This window comes from Lissotriton helveticus, chromosome 3_1, assembly GCF_964261635.1.
Source record: "Lissotriton helveticus chromosome 3_1, aLisHel1.1, whole genome shotgun sequence".
Taxonomy (NCBI): domain Eukaryota; kingdom Metazoa; phylum Chordata; class Amphibia; order Caudata; family Salamandridae; genus Lissotriton; species Lissotriton helveticus.
Genome location: NC_136061.1, coordinates 597,852,404 through 597,869,265, shown reverse-complemented (window position 1 = coordinate 597,869,265; position 16,862 = coordinate 597,852,404). Strand labels below are relative to the sequence as shown.

The 16,862-nt window shown below is 48.9% G+C and overlaps 1 protein-coding gene across 3 annotated transcripts in view; it reads right to left on the bottom strand.

Annotated features, from left to right (window-relative positions):
• Positions 1-12,151, bottom strand: part of LOC144824675 (uncharacterized) — a 1,660,589-nt gene extending 1,648,438 nt beyond the window's left edge. For all 3 annotated transcript variants that reach the window (XM_078683712.1, XM_078683710.1, XM_078683711.1), the window contains exon 1: positions 11,888-12,151. In XM_078683712.1, coding sequence (XP_078539838.1) covers positions 11,888-11,943 — 56 coding nt within the window. In that variant the 5' untranslated portion in view covers positions 11,944-12,151. The remainder of the gene's footprint in view (positions 1-11,887) is intronic.
• Positions 12,152-16,862: the final 4,711 nt, after the last annotated feature.

The window sequence follows — 16,862 nt, the reverse complement described above, 5'->3', positions numbered from 1 at the left end:
CAGGTTAACTGCTCACCTCTCATTTAGGGATTGTTTGATTCAGGTATTATTACACTGCTACTAATGGGGTGATACCTGTACCCAGGAAGTGATCATGTGAATTTAAATGACAAAATAGCGAAATAATAGCACAACAGAATTTGTTGTATGACATAATGGGTGGATTTGTAGTGTGCATTCTTGACAGTAAGGAGCAACAGTGTACTTTACAGAATGACAGAAACAAAAGCAAGGCTTGTCTTGTTATATAGTGCGCAAAAGGATGTTTCGATGGATTGGCAGTAAATAAATACAATAATTTGTATGGGTGGAACTAGGGATCAAAATTTGAGGTGGGAGAGCGAAGGCTGCCTTAACAGGAGAGATGGGGTAGGGTACTTATTAATTTGGTGGCAGGACTATGAGTGGTGAGTTTTTACCTCCTGACGTGTTGCATAGGGGGGAAAACTTGAGATAAAGGTGTAGCTCAATCCATTGTTTTGATGAGGGGATAAAAGATCTTCCAATCAATCAATCAGGGAATTGTAAGCACGCTACTCACCGCAAGGGTCTCAAGGCACTGGGGAAGGGGGGTCTGCATTATCGTTCAGTTGAAGAGACAGGTCTTGAGGGCCTTCCTGAACGCGTTCAGGGAGGGGGAGTGTCTGATGTCGATCGGGAGCTCGTTTCAGGTATTGGCCACAATGTAGGAGAAGGCTCTTCCTCCTGGTCTGGTTCTGCGTATGATTTCAACGAGGGCATGGTTGGTGGATCGGAGGTTTTTCTTTTGTGCGTGGAAGGTGATTCTCTCATTGAGGTATTGGGGTCGGGTGTTGTGGAGGGATTTGTAGGCGTGGGTGAGTAATTTGAACGCGATTCTCTTCTTGACGGGGAGCCAGTGGAGGTTCCGTAGGTGTTTGCTGATGTGTTTGTGTCGGGGAGGCTGAGGACGAGTCTGGCTGCGGTGTTCTGTATCATCTGGAGCTTGCAGAGTAGAGACTTGTTGATGCCGGCATAGAGAGCGTATTCCCGTAGTCGAGCCTGCTGGTTATGAGGGCGTGGGTGACTGTCTTCCTTGACTCTGGGGGGGTCCATTTGAAAGTCTTGCAGAGGATTCAGAGGGTGTTGAAACAGCTAAAAAAGTGATGGCGTTCACCTGGCGATTCATGGAGAGGGAGGAGTCAAGTACGATGCAGAGGTTTCTGGCGTGGTCCATGGGTGTGGGAGGGGTGCCGAAGGCGGTGGGCCACCAGGTGTTGTTTCATGCTTCCAGGGTGGTTCCAAGGACGAGGACTTCGGTCTTCTGTGAGTTGAGCTTCAGGAAGCGGTTTCTCATCCAGGATGCAACGTCTTGCATCTTTCTCCTGGAGAATTTTTGCAATTTACTAGATTTTTTGCCTTCTGTTGAATGAGGTTCACTACGTGCCGAGAAGTTCAAATATGTGAACTTTCTCTGTGATACAATATTGTGTGTTGAATGCATTGCCTTATAAGTCCCATAGCAGAATTTGGTGACTATTAGTGGAGAAAGCCAGTGGAGCTTGATTAGAGCTTGGAAGTTCAAATTCCTTTTAGCTCTGAATCAGGCAGACAACTTTATCTAAGGTAACTTTCAGTGGGGCAGGATGATAACTGGGAGGCCGTCAGCAGGGTGTTGCTACTGCCTATTTGGGACAGGACCATGGACTGCCGGTTTCAAGGCTAGTCTCCAGCTTCTTGATTCCTGCATTCAAAAACATGATTCCTCTGAGGACTTTACCTAGGACTGGTCTAGTTAGACTCTAGTGAGACTACCAGTGACCTACACCTACTGGCCAGTGCACAACATTTTTGTCCTGCAATCAAGAGCTTTCTTCGTGCTCCTGGCAGGTCGGGAAAAAACATATTTGAATTTCTAATATCCGAACCTGCAGCAGCATACTTTCAAGTTCCATACAAGGCAATAGATCCGATTCAGGCCTAGATTGAAGTCAAAAGGAGAAAAACATTCTCCAGGTTATTTTTCTAAAATCTCCTACATTCCTCTTCTAAAATGTTGGCATGTATAGTTTATTCACCAAAATGCTAGGGGCAGCGTAAGTGACATCATCCAAAATGTCAGCAGCTGATAAGGTCAAAGGAAGTGGTATCACATGACCTTTTGACCCCAATGATGTTAGAGAACATATTGTCACATGACGTATGACATAATGGCATTAAGGTAGAGACACCACTGAACTCAAAACCCCAACAATAAGTGAAAGATTAAACATTAAGTGCAAGATGAATACATTATTCCAACATTTTTCCAAAGAAGATAATCTAATTTTGTACCACACATATATATTAATTGAGGTTCTGCTATGATATTCTATGAGTGCAGCCATGATTTGCCTGGAACGCTCCCATGATACATGTGATGTTATTTAAGTCGTAATGTGTGTTAAACTTGTCGCAATTCATCAGGTTTGCAACAGGTTTCTATCCAGATACAGCCACTAGGGACATATTCCCACAAACCTATGCATATTCCGACAAGCTAAGACAGCTCAAAACGCCCAGGCCCAGCACGACCAAACACAATAGCTGGTGCTCAGACGCAGCCTTCCGTTCTTCCACACAGCCTCCAATGAAAGGCACAACCATTATCTCAAGCTTTCCGCACACAGTAAATAGGTACTGCATGGGCAGAAGCAGAACAGAGGCAGCCAGTCAAATGACTAAATCCCAGTCTATGTGAAGCAGGTATAACTTGCCAGGGGGCCGTAGGAGCTATATTCTTCTTCGCTCTGGAGGAAGAGGCAATGGTAATGCGCATGCAAGTTCATCAGCAGAGAAACTGAAAGGACCTCTGGTGTTTTTGGAACCATGAAATTGCTGTTTGTAATAGCCTGCAGCAAGCAATATTTTAATTAACTGGAGCTGCATACACTTCAGTATATTTGCAAAAACATATTTGCAAAATAAAGTGAAGTGAGATACAAACTCTAATGAAGTAAAAGGTTCCAGTTTTGGCCCAGCAACAAAAAGTAAACGGGACACATCCAGAGCCCCTTTTTAGGTCTCGCCTATCCAATGCCGCAGGGATAAATAGGTGAGATTATAGTAAGCGGAAAAGAAAAGTCTAACTAGCTGCAGATCGCGTACAGTTCATGTGAGCTATGCGTGTGCACATCATCGCCAGCCACATCACACACCACCATTTGTCTGTGCCTCGGTATCAGACTTTAAAGGCTGCCGTTCCCCCACCCCCGAATCAGACTTGAAAGGAATGCACTCCCCCGCCCCTACCACAGCAATGCCGAGAGCTTTTTTTTTTTCTACATGGCTCGTTACTTATTTCCTGTCTTTCTCTGGCTCACATTTTATTTTCTTCTCCGACTCATGCTTTTTTTGTCGGATCGTGCATTTCTTTCCCCACTCTTTCGTCTGCTAGTGCTTTTTTCCACACTCTTGTCGGCTTGAACTTATTTCCCCCACTCTTTCGTCAGCTCGAGTATCCCCTCCCCCACTCTTTCGTCGGCTCGTGCTCCCCCCACTCTCTCAGTGCATTTTTTCCCCCACGCCTCACACTGCTCCACGCCACACACTGCTCCACGCCACACACTGCTGCACGCCTCACACTGCTGCACGCCTCACACTGCTGCACGCCTCACACTGCTGCACGCCTCACACTGCTGCACGCCTCACACTGCTGCACACTGCTGCACACTGCTGCATTACTCACACTGCTGCATGCTGCACGCCTCACACTGCTGCACACCTCACACTGCTGCACGCCTCACACTGCTGCACGCCTCACACTGCTGCACGCCTCACACTGCTGCACGCCTCACAACACCACCACATCACTCTGGGACACCACCACATCACTCTAGTACACCACCACATCACTCTAGGACACCACCACATCACTCTAGGACACCACCACATCACTCTAGGACACCACCACATCACTCTAGGACACCACCACATCACTCAGGGACACCACCACAACATTCTGGGACACCACCACATCACTAATACACCACCACATCACTCAGCCCAACCACATTATCACTAAGCACCACAACAGCATCACTCAGCACCACAACAGAATCACTCAGAACCACAACAGAATCACTCAGAACCACAACAGCACTGTCCTTGCTTGCTACCAAAAAGCATTGCCACAGCCAATAGGACTCGCATTAGGAAAGTGTAAGCTATTGGCTTTGTGAATAACAATGCTATTAATTTATATATTTTCAAAGCCAACACATATTAAAAAAAATTGTCATTTACAATACCAATAGCTCACACTTTCCTAATGCGAGACCTATTGCATTGCAAATGCTTGTTTAGGTCTAGCCTGCGTTGCAGCGCATGTGCTGCTTTAGCAGTGCGAGATCTATTGTCGTTGGTTTCGTGTCTGGCTTCTTTGGAAGTGCGGTTGGTGCACGCCCTGTCTCCCTTAGGCCCCGCCCACCCGTGGTCTGTTGCTCATCATGTGCGCTGCGTCTCTAGCATCCCTGCCGAGACTCGAACGCTCTAGCCATTAGGCAACATCGGCGATCTACCGGGGGCTCATTTTCCCTTTCTCACCCACTCTCTTTGTGTACAAGTGCTTGGTAATCTCTAGCAGTTAGGCAATATCCGGCGACCTACCTAGGGGCTCATTTTCCCCTTCTCTCCCACTCCCTTTGTGTACGAGTGCTTGGTTATCTCTAGCAGTTAGGCAACATCAGGCTATCTACCTAGGGGCTAATTTTCCCCTTCTCTCCCATTCCGCATGCTGCGTCTGCGAGACCTATTGCATTGCAATTCCTTTTAACAATTTCTTTACTTTTAATTTCTTTACAATGGCGGCTTTAGTAACTCAGCGCAGCTCCAGTTTAATGGATGTCACGCTATAACTTTGAAAAATGAGTTCCATTCACCCCTCCAGTTCCCCGCTACCCCGTTGCACTGATGCAAGCGAACATGGCGCTGTTTTAGTTAAACAAATATCCTTTGTTCCTCCTCACCCTTTTCTGCCCTTCGAGTGGCTTTTTAAAAAATTTCACCAGACGCGGAGTCCCTTTTTTTTTTATACTGGGGCAGTATATCTATTAAGGTGCGGTCCGCAGCACACATGGTGCTACCTCAACTCCGGTTTCAACCTTTCTCCTTGGGACGACTCACAGAGCCATCCTCAGATCCTTATCCCTCTCGCTGAGCATCGGAAGCTGCACCGGCCCAGCGTCCGCCCCCCACACTCCCCCCACGGAGGCCGCATAATGGGCTCGCTGCTGTTCGGAGACATGGCCCAAGGCATGACTTCCCTTGCCCATGGGCCTTTGCTGGTCACTCTCCCTTCACCAATGCCCTCGGCACTGAGGGGTGACCTGGGCTTGGACATTTATTTGCTGCAGACCATCCGGGTCCGCTGCTTCCCTTCCAGAGTGCACAAGCTAGAGCGGCGAAACCGGACCCTTGAGGGTCGGATGGAATGGACACCATGCGAGCCAGCAGTGCCCACCTGGCCGGACCGCTTCCGCACCTTTACCAGGGTGTGCTGACCAGGCCTCCCCAGTGCTCCCTACCTGGCACTATCTGGAACTACACCCAGGGGCGGGGCACAGACACTGTGCAGGGAACAGGAGTAACATGGACACATGTGGATGGAGTGGGGATCCAGATCGACACCATCCCTCCTGAGATCCGGGCCCTCTACAATGTACTGGCGGAGGTGAGTCTTGGGTACCTTCCGTTCACCCATTCATGACCACTGCAATGCCTTCCGAACACTAGCTCATTAATGTGCTCTGGTGGCCCCGCAAGCGAGTGCTCCTGTGGTTCTTAGTCCGTTATAGATCTCATTATATTAGTAGGACACTGTGTCCTTTGCTCAAATTTGATTTTGTAATTAGTCTCTCAATAGCAAATCAGCATGAGTTGTACACACATTTCATGGACACTGTGCTCTCCTATCCGCAACTTCCACCACTTCCTGATTAGATAAGCACCCCTTTCGCATCACTTATGAACACTGTTCCCCACCTCACCATAATCAGTCTTAGCATCTCTCACTGACTAGTTAGTGCACAGCACTTCTGTCATCGTAACTGGTGTCTAGCAATTAATTTCTCGCTGGCCGATGCCAGACCATGTTCACGATCTGGCATTATTAATTGGGTCGATTGTTGTGAGCCCTCAAACATTGAATTGAAATACTGCACACCAACATACAACTGCTAGAAATAGGATGCCAGACTAATCGATAGGACACTGCCATCTTAATTTATCAATACCAAGCATTGGCGTTTTCACATGTCTATAGCACATTGCAACAGTTTTAGAAAGCCATCACTGCTGTCTTCCCAGGGCTTTTCCTCACTGCTAACCTTTTGAGCCTGAACAATATTGTGATACACTTGACAGCTACTTAATTGTATTTGCTTCACTTGCAACTAACTGGCCTGCGTTTGTGTCCTTCCCCGGCTGCTTCTGCTGTACTTGTCTAATTCACCTTCAGTCTCCCATGAATCCAACTTAAGCATACTTTGTCAAAAGGAACATGAGTCACACTCTCCTGTGCCCCCAAAACTGAGTTTCCATCCATAGGTAGATCTGAAAGAGAGTGCCAAAATCATCTTCTCCATGGTACATGATTTTGCCTATTTGTCCCTCAGACAATATACGATGGTGGATCCCATAGCTTAAATCCACCCTGTACTGAAGAAACCAACTGTTGAACCATCCCATACTGGTAAATTGTCCCTAGGGTTTATCTGGGACAGAAATTTAGCTTGGGCACCAAAATAAAAGTGGCCCCCCATTAGTGACTTGCAATGCTAAAGACATGAGAACCAAGAGATAGGTAACATTTATCGGAGTTTCGGGTCCTCACTAGGTCTGTTGTTAAGTCTGGTTCGCTGCTCGCCCCTGTTTGATTGTGGCAGAAGCCCTTCACCTCTCCAATCTCTACGTTGTATAGTTTTCATCAAACGGTCTTTCCAATGCAATAGGTCTCACATTAGTGAAAATGTAGCTATTGGCATTGCAGATGCTGGTTTTTCTCGTTTAAAATGATGCCAGCAGTAGCATAATAAGAAAATAAAGTCCTTTATTGAAGGAAAGGGTGCCGTACCATAGGCTGTTAGAGGGTCTTTCCCTTCGTGAAAGGAATGTCTTTGCTTATTATGCTGTTGCTGGCATAATTTTAAATGAAAAAAACAGCATTTGCAACGGCAATGGCTCACATTTTCAATATGCGGGACCATTTGTATTGCAAATGCGTGTCCTTTGTTCCTGCCAGTGCCACTGCGTTTGTGATCTCTGAGGGTTGGAGACGCAAAGGCAGAGCCAGGGTCGCCAGGAGCAAATCACGGAAAAGACGCCCAAGGACATGATTAGGGTCGGATCAGAGGGGTGGAATTGCTTGGAAGTAGGAAAGGTTGGGTTCTGTGCAAGAGACTCCATTGTAACCAAGTTTTCTTCTTTACCTTCTCATTTATGTATTACCTTTATTGATCACTAACCTAGTCACAGGTGACGTGGAGTGCTTTACATATTCAGTTACAATAGGACATCTGTATAACTTCAACCTCTAACTGCAATCTGGGGGAAATCAAAGTACCTGGGACTAACTACAAGAGCCAAAAATACTCCAATAGTAAGAGCCTAAAAAGCCATGATAAAAACATTGCCTGAAGGTAAGGAGGTTTGGAATAGTGCTAATGGATTCTTCTGGGATCTGGTTACCGCTCAGCCCTCCACAGGGCTTGGTCGCCCCACTCACTGCTGACGCTCCTGCCTGCCTTTGCCGCCTCCTGCCTGCAGATTCCTTCGCTCGCTGCCCGCTGCTCCTGGGAATTTCCCGCTGCTCCTGGGAATTTCCCGCTGCCCGCTGCTTCTTGGAATTTCCCGCCGCTGCCTCCCTGCGGCCCCGCCCCCCTGTGATTCGATTCGCCGCCCTGCTCCCGCCACCCAGCTGCTCCTCCCTCCCGGCTCCTTACTTATGACGCCCCCAGAGCGACCGCGCAGCGGGAGAGCCGATTGAGCGCCAAAGGTAAGCCCGTCTGTGCCCGTTCGGGCCTGGCCCGCGCCCAGCGCCAGGACCCCTGGCCCTCCCCGCCGAGGCAAGACGACCAGACTGACCTACGACGCCGCCACTCTCAACGCACTCAATGCCGGCCGGACCCACGCCTGCTGCCGAGCCACCCCGAGACGCACCCACGGACCCTTCACCTGCAAGTTCTCCTGCCTCCGAACCTGCCCCGCACCCGCCAAGACAAACACCAGCAGCAACCACCTCAAGTGCATCCTGATCAACACCCGCTCCGTCCACAGACACGCCGTGGAACTCTGGAACCTCCTCGACGCTACATCACCGGACGTCGCCTTCCTCACGGAAACCTGGATGAACGCCTCCTCTGCACCCGACATCGCCATCGCCATCGCCATCCCGGACGGGTACAAGATCATCAGGAGGGACCGCATCAACCAGACCAGAGGTGGCATCGCCATCGTCCACAGGAACACCATCCGCATCACGACCGACGCCAACGACTCCTTTGCCGCAGCCGAACATCTCCACTTCCAGATTCACACCGACCCTAAGACGACCCACAGAGGCACCCTCGTCTACAGACCCCCGGGACCACGCACACAATTTAGCGAAGACATCACAGACTTCATCAGCCCGCACGCCCTCCCCTCCACCGACTACATCCTCCTCGGGGACCTCAACTTCCACCTGGAGAACAACAAGGACCGCAACACCACCGCCCTGCTGGAAAACCTCGCCAACCTCGGACTCAAGCAACTGGTCAACACCCCCACCCACTACGCCGGCCACACGCTTGATCCCGTCTTTTCTTCCAGCAAGTACATCACCTTCAGCCACGCCACCGGACTCCACTGGACCGACCACAGCTGCGTCCACTTCAGCTTCAAAAGATCCACGACCCACTACCACCCGCAACAGGTACCTCACAGGAATTGGAGCAAGATCACCGCAGACCAGCTCACCACCTCCCTCAGCCAGAGCCCACCCGCCAACACAACGGACCCCAACGAAGCAGCCCGCAACTTCACACAGTGGCTGACCGCCTGCGCCGACGACCTCGCGCCACTAAAGTACCCTCCCAGCAGACCCAGAAGCAAGAAGGCATCCTGGTTCACCGACGACCTCAAGGACTCCAAGAAGACCTGCCACACCCTCGAGAAAGCCTGGCTCCTCGACCGGACCACCGACAACATGACCGCCCTCAAACACGCTACCCGCAAGCACCACCAGCTCATCTGCACCACCAAGAAGAAATCCCTGAAGGAACGACTGGACAACAACGCCCACGACAGCAAAGAGCTCTTCACTATCGTCAAGGAGTTCTCCAACCCCAGCACCGGCACCAACAACATCACTCCGTCACAAGACCTCTGCGACTCCCTCGCCTCGTTCTTCCACCGCAAGATCGCCGACATCCACAACAGCTTTGGCGCCCCACCCACGCACCCAACCGTCGAACCAACGCCCCCCACCGCCACCCTTCGCACCTGGACCACGGTGACCACCGAAGACACAGCCCGCACGATGAACACCATCCACTCCGGATCACCGACCGACCCCTGCCCACACCACGTCTTCAACAAGGCCGACTCCACCATCGCACCCCAACTCCGGAACATCATCAACGTCTCCTTCAACACCGCCACCTTCCCGGAGAGCTGGAAGCACGCCGAGATCAGCGCCCTCCTGAAGAAACCTACAGCAGACCCCACCGATCTCAAAAACTTCCGCCCCATCTCGCTCCTCCCTTTTCCTGCTAAAGTCATCGAGAAGATCGTCAACAGACAGCTGACCGCCTTCCTCGAGACGAACGGATCCCTCGACCCCTCGCAGTCCGGCTTCAGAGCCAACCACAGCACCGAGACCGCCCTCATCGCAGCCACCGACGACATCCGGACCCTGCTCGACAAGGGGGAAACAGTGGCCCTCATCCTCATGGACCTCTTTGCTGCGTTCGACACGGTCTGCCACCGCACCCTAGTCCAGCGCCTCAGCAACATCGGTATCCAAGAGAAGGCACTGGAGTGGATCATCTCTTTCCTCGCCGGAAGAACACAAAGAGTCCACCTCCCCCCGTTTCGCTCCGAGGCCACCGAAGTCATCTGCGGCGTCCCGCAAGGATCTTCACTCAGCCCCACCCTCTTCAACATCTACATGAAACCTCTCGCAGCCATCGCACGCCAGCACAACCTCAACATCATCTCTTACGCCGACGACACCCAGCTGATCCTCTCCCTCACCAGAGACCCCGACACCGCCAGAACCTGCCTACACGAAGGGATGAAAGACGTCGCCGAGTGGATGAAGGACAGCCGCCTGAAACTGAACTCGGACAAGACGGAAGTCCTCATCCTGGGATCTTCCCCCTCCGCCTGGGACGACTCCTGGTGGCCCCCAGCCCTGGGCACCGCACCCAAGCCAACCGACCACGCACGCAACCTGGGCTTCATCCTGGACCCCTCCCTCTCGATGACCAGACAAGTCAACGCCGTCTCCTCATCGAGCTTCAACACCCTGCGTATGATCTTCCGCTGGATCCCGACCGAGACCAGGAAGACTGTCACCCAGGCACTCGTCACCAGCCGACTGGACTACGGAAACGCCCTCTACGCCGGAACCACAGCCAAGCTACAGAAAAGACTCCAGCGCATCCAGAACGCCTCCGCCCGACTCATCCTGGATATCCCCCGACGCAGCCACATCTCCAGCCACCTGCACTGGCTCCCCGTCAGCAAGAGGATCACGTTCCGGCTCCTCACCCACGCACACAAGTCTCTCCACGACCTGGGCCCCAAGTACCTCAACGACCGCCTGACCTTCTACACGTCCACCCGCCAGCTACGGTCCACCAGGCTCGCCCTCGCAGCCGTACCACGCATCCGAAGAGCCACCGCCGGAGGAAGATCCTTCTCTTACCTGGCTGCCAAGACTTGGAACTCCCTCCCCATCCACCTTCGGCTGACCCAGGACCATCTCGCCTTCAGGAAAACAACTCAAGACCTGGCTGTTCGAGCAGTAGCATACCCCTCCCCCCAAGCGCCTTGAGACCCTCCCGGGAGAGTAGTGCGCTATACAAATGGCATGATTGATTGATTGATGGTTACAATCGTTTAAGCCTACGTGCAACTCTGAGGTTTGGTGCCAAGGGCGGTGGACGGAGAGAAGCCACTGAACTTCATCCCTGTTTTGCTTCTTTAACTCTAAATGGAACATAAAGGTCCGTTACTTGCCTCCCATTCGAGCGCCTAGAGCCAGAGAGCGTGCACTCAATAAGTGTACATGCACACAAAATGCTTGCTATTCTATGCACAATTGTCTGCCCTGTGCTGTGTACGTCATGGGGTATTACCACCACCTTATAAGTAACATGTCAGGTAAAAATTAATGCAAATATACAGCTTAAAAGTATTAGCATATTCCACAAAGTGAATGTTTTAATAATTAAACCAGGCACATGCTGTCCCAACTCATCGACGTCCAATAGATAAAAGGCTGAGTTGACATAGTGGAACTAGAATTTGGTTCCCGTTTATGGTTAATACAATGACTCACGGTTACTGGGACACCTTTTATCTGTTGCGGACTTACATTAAACAAATCAATATATTCTGCAGTTGTTTCAGTTAATTTGAACGAATACACCAGAAAACAATGAACTGGGAAAGGGAAATCCAGAGCTGGAAAAAGGTGTGCACTGGGGTCACCGTGCAGTCACTGATAACCCCATTCGTGTCTTATCTCTGCAGCAATCTCTCTTCAAAAAGTTTGCAAACTCACGACCAAGCCGTTCCACAGCAATGACGTTGGTAATCCCGAGGAACGCTAGGTAGTATTTCGTTTACATGATGGCGGTTTCTTAGTAACAACGAACTAAAGAGGTCGGAAATTATTGCTCACCTTAGTTCTGCCCAGCGGTAGTATCCGCTTTGCTCTGAGTATCCACTGAAAGTCATGTTACCTTGTGCCTGCCCTGCCACACTTTCCTCACACTCCTGTCTGAAAAGCCCGTTTAACAGGGGTATGGCACGTAAGGTAAGCGCGTTTCACGGCAGGCTGAACTCATCTTCTATCGATGAAAAGCCGGCTGCCCTTCCAAACTCGACTCTCACAACGACTGCCAATGCTATGTTTACACCATTCGCGCGACCTGTATCCTGGATATCAACTTCTCCCCTCCCCGAAGCCTCTGGGTCCTAGCGCTTCCGGCTCTGCTGACAGGCTCTTAGCGCTCCAGGGTGTTTCCAGGACTCGGTGACCAGCAAGCGGCAGTTGCCTTTTGCATGCGGAAATGATGCACATAAAACTACAATTCCCAGAATGCAAAGCACTGGTGACTATAAAGCTGGGATGTCGCAGAGTTGGCATTTAGGCAAGCATAATTCACACTCCTCATTGCCTGAAAGTATTTGGTTTCAAAACTTAGTATTTTGCTGAACCCACATGCTTTACATATCGAACATTCCTGCCGCACCCTCCAGTTGACCTAATCGTGATTCGTGAAACATTTAATTCAGGTATTTTCTTTAAAGGAATTCTTGACCAGCTAATCTGTAGAGAGCATATTCGTTATTGCTTGGACATGGGGAAAATCCCGACCCGACCACTAACAATAGTTTTTGTAAATCGGGTGGAATTACCCCATATTTAGTTATGAGTAGAAAAAGCTTTATTCGATTTTTGTAAATTAAAAAACCATAAAAGCTACATCAATGTAAAGAACGATTCATAATGTAGATAGTACATAAAAATGACATTGCATTTATAACCAATTACAAAAAATAAAAATATATTATAAACATGTTAAACTTTTCCTTTTTCTAAAAATACTTTTTAAATAGCCCAGCACAGTGGCCACACACAGTTCATCATTAAGTAATTGGAGATACAATAAGGCTGGGCGACACTGGTACCAAGTTCCATGGCTTTTCAAGAGTGGCTTGATCCATCGAGCTCTCTCATTATGATAGAATTTACAAAAGAAAATCACATGGAGAGTTGATTGTTCTGCCCTCCCATCACATGGACATTTAGTAAGCATTTTGGACCAGTCGTTTGTTAGTGGGAAACACACCAGGCGAAAGAAGATGTTAAATCTGTGCCTAGTAAGTAAAAATCTGTCAAAACCCTTGGTACACCAGTTCAGATAAGGTTCCATGTTGGCCGAGGTAAGCAACAATTGGTGCCGCGCTACCGTTTCCTTAATCAGCTCAGAACCTAGGCGCAAGGATTCTAAATGAAGCCAACAACTATTCTTTAGATCTCTCCTCGAGATCCTGGATTGCTCCTCTGGTAACGTGTAATACTCAGGCTTCCCCAGATCCTGGCAAAACTTTTGAATGTAAGTCAACCACACTATGTTGTTGGATTTGTCAAGAGCCATGACATCGCGAAGAATCTCTCTATTGAGTTCCAAGTCTGCTCCTGTCCAAACCCTATGCCAAAGTAATAAGGGTTGCATCGCAATCAGGTCACTAGTGTATCTAACCCCCAGCTCAGCATGACAATTAAACACAGATAGACCGGATGGGACGGCTAAAATATATCTTAAAAAAGCGTTTTCTACAACTTGTAATTCCCTAGTATCTTGGATGCCCCAAACGCCGGCCCCATAAATGGCTGTACTAACGCATTTGGCCATATAGATTTTGAGTAAGATTTCAGGGGGTCTTTTGCCCATTTTCCGTGAAAAAGCCATGAGTGCTGCTGTTGCTTTTTTTAAACGACAGGGTCATGCTCCTAATGGCTGAGCCCCAAAGTTCCCCCCTCCTCAAGGACTACTCCTAGGTAAGAAAAAGATTTTGTAGTCTGCACTCTTTCCTTACGTGCAAACAGTTTGCAGGTTTTGAACTTGCCCCTGGCGCACGTCATAGCAAAGGTTTTTTTCACGTTTAATGACAATCCCCTGGAATCCATAAAGTTCATGTAAGCATCCAGGGCTAGCTGCAGACCTCTCTCTGTCCTCGCCATAATAACGGCGTCGTCAGCATATAATAATGACACCACTTGCTTGGAATTAATTCTGGGCGAGTCAATAACTTTGGACACCAAAACATCCTCTAAATCATTTGTATATAAATTAAAAAGCAGAGGCGCGATAACGCACCCTTGCCTTACTCCACGCTTTACGTGAAACGGCTTGGTACATTCTCCACTGGTTCCATATCTCACCCTTGCCCTTGCCCCAGCATAGAGTTGTCTTAAAAAGGAAATAATGCCCTGTTCTACTTTAAGATCCTCTAGCACCTTCCACAGTCGACCATGCTTCACGCAGTCGAATGCGGCACTCAAATCAACAAATGCCGCATAGAGTTTACTTGCCTTAGCCTGGACGTACTTTCCGCGAAGGAGTGTGAAATTCAAGACCTGTTCCACAGTTCCCATCCCTTTGCGGAATCCGTACTGGACCGGAGAAAGTACTGCTTCCTCCTCCACCCAGGAAGATAACCGGTTCAGGACGGCCCTTCCCGTAATTTTCATAAAGGAATCAAGAAGGGAGATAGGGCGATAACAAGAGGGGCTTTCCCTATCACCCTTCTTGAAGATGGGTATAATGATGGAGTCAGACCAGGACCCAGGAAACCCCAGCTCACAACTCGCGTCCAAGACTCTCTTCAGTATGGGAGACCATAGTTCAACTAAGTGTTTGAATAAATCGATAGGAACTCCATCTGTTCCTGGGGCTTTACCTCCCCTACTCTGCTCGATGGCGGCGGACATTTCGCCAATTGAGATGTCTAAGTTAACGGGTTGAAAGTTCCGGGCCATGTCCCTATCCAGAGCCCCCATATCAACATTTTTAGGAAACCCCTCCGGATTATAAACTTCCGAAAAGAAGTCCATCCAGGAAGCTTCGTTGATGGCCACCTCAATCCTAGCATTATTTGGTGCGTTAAAAAAGGGTGCATTGACTGCTCGCCAGAATAGGGCACTATCCTTAGATTGTGCGGCAGTAACCAAATTGTTCCATGCCTCCTGCTTAATATTGTTCTTACATATCTTCCGGGACTATAGTCTTTCCTGCAGTTGGCCACCTCACACGGGTCCCTGATCTTTTTATGTAATGCGTCCATGAGATTTGCATGTGCCCTAGAGCATGAGGCATCAAACCAAGAATTGGTCGCCAACCTAGTGGTGGGACCTTTCCCCATACGAGACAAGCTATCTCGAATGGTCCGTGTGATATCTTCAAAAGCTGCCAGAGTCTCCTTGTGTGAAGAATCTACATCTAGACACCTGTCAATAGATTCCAAGGATCCCCTGACTATCTTTACAGACATAGCCTTCGGGTCAATCTGGCTCCATTTGATGGCGTAGCCATTTTGCCTGGGCATATCGCAGGATTTCAGCCACGACAATCTCTCTATCAGTGAACTGGACTTAACCTGGGTTATATTAATGGCGAAAGAAAGAGGGAGATGGTCACTAAATCCTACCAGATGGGTGGAGTAATCTGCATACCAAGTAGCGTGGCTTTCCGAGGCAATGATAAAGTCTATGGTGGTGCCGAGCCCTCTTCCCACAAAGGTTGCGCCAAATTCTACACTAGGGGAGCACAGCCTGTTGACAAAACCTAGATTAAAAGATGCCATCATATAGTTCAAGGAATCACCACCCTCCTGGTGGGAAAAGTGTGGGGAAATATCCTCCTCATCTAACCCCGTGAATCCACAACCCCCCCCTCTCATGAACACACAAATTATAATTAAGATCTCCCCCGCAGACAACAATACGGTCCCTCCCAATCTGGGTAACAATACCGTTTATACCTTTAGTCACAGAAGATATCAATTCAGGGACTAATCGCTCCTGCAAGTTGTTATAGATATTAACCAGGATAATATCGACCTTAGAAACCAGCCGGATTAATAAAATTTGATGGCATAGTCCTGACTTGACTACTTTAATGTTCGCAACATCCAACAGGTTCGAAATGTAAATACATATCCCACCATTATTCCTCCCACGTTTGGAGGGTAGAGCTGCAACATGAAAGGTTCTAAACCCGTTTAAGTGAGCGGGCTCAAATGTCCAAGTTTCTTGAATACACAGTATTCCAAATGGTTCAACAAACTCAACCCAAGAGGAATCCGATGTCTTGTCCGTAATCCCTGAAACATTCCAAAATAAAAACTCAATGTTCCCTAGAGCACTTTGTTTAACCACTTGACCCGTATCGCTGCGGTCAACGGGAATCTCATGGATCTGTCTGGAACTGATAGGTTCAGGCACTTCGGGGATATCAGGGCTGGGACAACATGAGGTAACTACTGTACTGACTTTTAAAGCATCGAGTTTGACAGGACCTGGACTACTAATAAAAACTGGACCTAATACATAACATTGCCCAGGAATAGAAGTGGATCCAGTAACATTAAGCGGCACTGAGTCATTAAGTGGGCTACTGTCACTAATTGCTTGATAGGTCGAAACTGCAGGACAAGCTAATACATGCGAACTTGAACTCAGTCAATCTACACCCTCCAATTCTCGAAGGCTTTCAAAACGGTTATAAAGGGGGATTTGAAACCTGTTAGAAGTCCAAGGGACGGATGTTGTACAGGGATGGTTAAAATACTGAGGCCGAAAATCGTGATGGAGCGGGTGAGCAGAAAAAGCAGGATCAACTAAGTGTGTGTCAAATAAGGGTCTAGGTGCGGGATATTGTCCCATAGGATGGGAACATTGTCCCCTCATTTGATAGTCCTGTAGGTACATCAAAGGCCTGGTTGTACTTTCCACATTATAAGCCCGCTGTCTAGGATTAGCCACTGGAATTATCAGGTTTCTGGGATAAAAGTAAGGCAGTTCTCGAGGAATGATCGAGCTGCTACTATTAGATGAGGACCAGTTTAAAATATAACTAACTGCCCTT